At 63.0% G+C, this 3,913-nt stretch overlaps 1 protein-coding gene across 1 annotated transcript; it reads right to left on the bottom strand.

Annotated features, from left to right (window-relative positions):
- Positions 1–213: 213 nt before the first annotated feature.
- LOC112548386 (urokinase plasminogen activator surface receptor-like) lies at positions 214–3,102 on the bottom strand. Its single transcript, XM_025194055.1, is given in 8 exon segments — positions 214–718; positions 798–935; positions 1,438–1,537; positions 1,539–1,582; positions 2,012–2,149; positions 2,478–2,612; positions 2,798–2,914; positions 3,057–3,102. Coding segments are annotated over 8 exon segments (1,053 nt in total). The 3' UTR covers positions 214–383.
- Positions 3,103–3,913: the final 811 nt, after the last annotated feature.

Here is a 3,913-nt window from a genome sequence, read left to right as displayed (position 1 = left end):
CGGGGGCGGGGCGAGGAAAGTCAAATATGGAGGTTGTGATTGGTGCTGTCCCCTGTTGACCCTCAGGGGCTGCGGCCCACGGAAAGAGGGGCAGGGGCAAGGGCAGCTGGGGGGGAGAGGGGGAAGGTTGTTGAGGCAACAATGTAACCCCCCCCGGCCATATAAATTTGGGTGTGCTTTCTACCCCTCTGTGTAGGGGGGCGGTGTGTGTGGGATGTGGACACCTGGGTTGTGTGTGCATGTCTCAGACTCCTGGGTTCCCTGGGCACTGAATGGGCTCAGATGGGTTTGAAGCAACATACCGGGCTGGGGGGGGAGTTGGACACCTGGGTTTCCTGGGAGTTTAATGGGCTAGGGTGAGTTGGAGCCCAGATACCTGAGTTTTATGTGTCTGTGTGTATCCTGGACAGCTTGGTCCTGTGTTTGTGTGTGTGCATGTCCCAGCTGCCTGGGTCTTCTGGACCTTGGACGTGCACCCGGATGCCTGGGTTCCCACCCCCTGCGCAGCTCCAGGCCCCCACCAACAGCAGCAGGAACACCAGGGGCAGCAGCAGGAGGGGCAGGGGGTCCCGGCAGGAGGCTGCGTGGTTGCAGAGGCTCCCAGAGCAGCAGTGAACCAAGGTGTCTGCCGGCAGCAGCAGGCGGCCCAGGAGCTCCCAGGAGCGGCAAAGGTCGGTGCTGGCGTAGCCGCGGAGCAGGGTCACAGGGTGGTACCAGTCTGGGGCAGACAGAGGGGCAGGGTTAGTGAGAGGAGGAGTAGCAGCCTGGATGCCACTGGCAGGGGTGGTGGTTCTCACCTGTAGTCTGAACTTCTAGACACTGGTCCATGGCCCCCATACAGGTCATGGGCCTCAGCTGCTCATTGTTGCACTCGCCTGCTCCTGTCTCCTGGCAGCTATAGCAGAGCTTCCCATTGGGCTTCCCCCGGGGCACCTCTGTCGGGGTGCAGAGAGGGGTCAGGGAACCCAGACATCTAGGCTCCCATTCCCCCCCATCCCACCCCCTAACTCTCTTCCCAGACATCCCAGGGGTCCAGGCTCCCATCTCTCTGTGCTCTCACCCCCCTGTTCCTGAGCCCCAAAGAGCCCAGGTGTCTGGGCTCCCTTTATTCCCCTGCTCCAAGCCCCCCTGCTCCAACTGCTAGGCACCACTCCCCACCCAGAGAAACCAGGCATCCAGGTTCCCAGCCCCCTGTTCTCACCCCCCGCCCCAGCCCGGACTCTCCTCCCAGAGCACCCAGGCATCTGGGCTCTAACTGACACCCCTTACTTCTCTGCCAGGGAGCCCACGCATTTGGGATCTCAGTACCCCCAGCTGTAACCACCAGGCCCCACTCCCCTCCCAGAGAACCCAGGTGTCCAGGCTCCCACTCCCCCGGGCTCCCACCCCTGGGCCCCGCTCCATCCCCAGAGAACCCGGGCATCCAGGCGGCATTACTAACAAAGGAGCCGTTGTTGCATCCAACCCCGTGACAGCGCTGCACATGCACATACGCCAGGTCAGGCCCAACAGCCATGGCCAGCAGCTCCTCGGGGGGGGCCCTGCTCCCCGCACGCCTTGTACACAGCATCTCCCTCCTCCCCTGCCAGGACACAGGGGAGTGAGGCCGCAGGGAAAATGAGGCACAGGGCCAGGGTTCAGGAAGGGGCTCGGGCAACCTGGGACATGCTGCAGAACCCAGACGTCCGGGTGCCCAACCTGTCTGCACCCTCCCCCCCAAAAATGCAGGTGCTGGGGCACCCAGCCCCCCTGTTCTCGCCACCCCCACCCCGAGAACCCAGACGTCCAGGCTCTGCACCCAGTCACTGTGCTTTTAAGCCAGCACCAGGCCTTCTACTTGCCAGAGCAGGAGGGAACCCAGGCATCCAGGCTCCCCATGTCCCCAGTCCTGAGATGGAGCCCAGCATGTATCCAGGATCCCCCTCACAGAGTGCGAGGAGGGAACCCAAGCATCCAGGCCCCCTCCACCCCCTCCCTCTGCCAGGAGGGAACCCAGGCCTCCGGGCCTTACCGGGCAACACGTGCCGGGAGAGCTGCAGACACAGGTCCTGGGAGTTGGGGCAGGGCGAGGTCAGGGAGTTGGGGCCACAGGCGGTGGCAGATCCCACGCAGCTCTGACAGACAGGACGCCCAGGGGGAATTGGCATGCCTGTGGGGACATGGGGCTGGGATGCGGCAGGCTCTGGGGTGTAACGGGGAAAGGAGCTGGTGCTGGCTTGGGAAGCGGGCATGGGGCTGGGTATAATGGAGCTGCAGCTGGCTCTGGTGGGGCATAGGGCTGAGTATATTGGGGTTAGGAGCTGCAGCTGGTTGGTGGGGGGCAAAGCTGGGTATAACCCGGATATGAGCTGCAGCTGGCTGTGCAGCCTCAGGCAGTGTATATCAGGGGTAGGAGCTGTGGCTGGTTTGGGGTGGGGTTGGGGAGGGCTGGGTATAACTGGCTGGGGCAGCTGGCTCTGGGGAGGGGCTGTACATACTGGCGTAGCTCTTGTTGGTGCACAGATCTGTGGTGCAGCAGAAGCTGTTGCCACTCAGTCTGACTGCAACGTCCCGGGAAAGCAGACCACAGCTGTGCAGAGCCATGCCCCCCACGCACATTGCACTGGTCATGACTGGTGGGGGGGAGGAAGTCAGAGGTGAGTCTGGAACCCAGGAGTCCAGGGCCTGGGAGCTGGAGGTGACAGCCAGGTATCCCAGGAGGGGCTCTTACCTCATGGGGACAACCCAGCAGGCCCCTGCAGCCTCCCAGGGAATCCAGGCATCTGGGCCCCACCTCGCCCAACCCCTGGGGTCTCACCTGGGTTCACGTACAAGTCTTGCACCACGCAGAAGTTCTGGCCCAGTCGACACGTCTCCACCTCGTCCCGGCAGTTCCCTTGCCAGGGCAGGCATTTCGGGCACTGCAGGCCAGAGGCTGCGGGGGGATGCAGCTGATTTGGTGGGGGGCGCAGCTGGGTGTAATGGGGCCAGGAGCTGTGGCTGGCTCTGGGGGGTGTTGGGTTGGGTGTAACGGGGACAGGCTGCAGCTGGTTCTGGAAGGAGCAGGGCCCACTCACCAGTGACCAGCAGCCCCAGGAGTGTGACAGCATGCAGGGCGAGCATCGTGGATCCCGTGTCCTATCCACACTGGTCTGTGCTGGGCCTGACCCCACCTGCCTCCTATATGGACACTGGGAGTGGGGGGCTGAAGGCACAGGGTGACTCAGAGCTCAGGGAAGGGAACCCAGGCATCCGGGCTCCACCCCCACCTCTTGTTCTAGGACACTAGACAGCACGTCCCGGAGAACACAGGTGTCCAGTCTCCTTGTCTCTGCTGCCCTCCCCACAAGCCCCCAGTCCTGCAGAGAGAACCCAGGCATCCGGGCTCCCAGCCCCACTGCTCTCATCCACCATCCCAAGGGCACGGCCAGCAGGGTCAGTTGGGCCAGCTCTGGACTGATCCTGGAGGCCAGGGCAGACATGGGGACAGTCCCTGCCAGGGCAGGGAGACAACCCAGGTGTCCGGGTGGGGAGGTATCTGGTGCCAGCCTCTGGGTGTTCCCCAGTTTGCACCACGAACCTGTACTGGGCATCATGCCTGACAGATGTAAACCCTGTATGATCGCCTCACCCAGCCCTGGGAAGTGGCTGGCACTGGAGGGGGCATTGGGTTGAGTATAACAGGGACAGGAGCTGCAGCTGATTCTGAGCAGGGTGGGGTGTTGAGCTGGGTATAACAGTAGTTGCAGCTGGCTCTGGGGTGGAGCAGGGCTCAGTATAAGGCAGTAGGAGCTGGAGCTGGAGCTGGGGCTGGCTCTGAGCTGGGTGTAACAGGTACAGGCTGCAGCTGTCTCTGTCCGGCATCCGAATGGGTGTAATGAGGACAGGAGCTGCGGCTGGCTGTGGGTGGGGCACCATGATATTTCCCAGGGAT

The sequence above is a fragment of the Alligator sinensis genome, unplaced genomic scaffold (assembly GCF_000455745.1).
Source record: "Alligator sinensis unplaced genomic scaffold, ASM45574v1 scaffold1740_1, whole genome shotgun sequence".
Taxonomy (NCBI): domain Eukaryota; kingdom Metazoa; phylum Chordata; order Crocodylia; family Alligatoridae; genus Alligator; species Alligator sinensis.
This window is presented reverse-complemented; position numbering and strand designations above follow the sequence as displayed.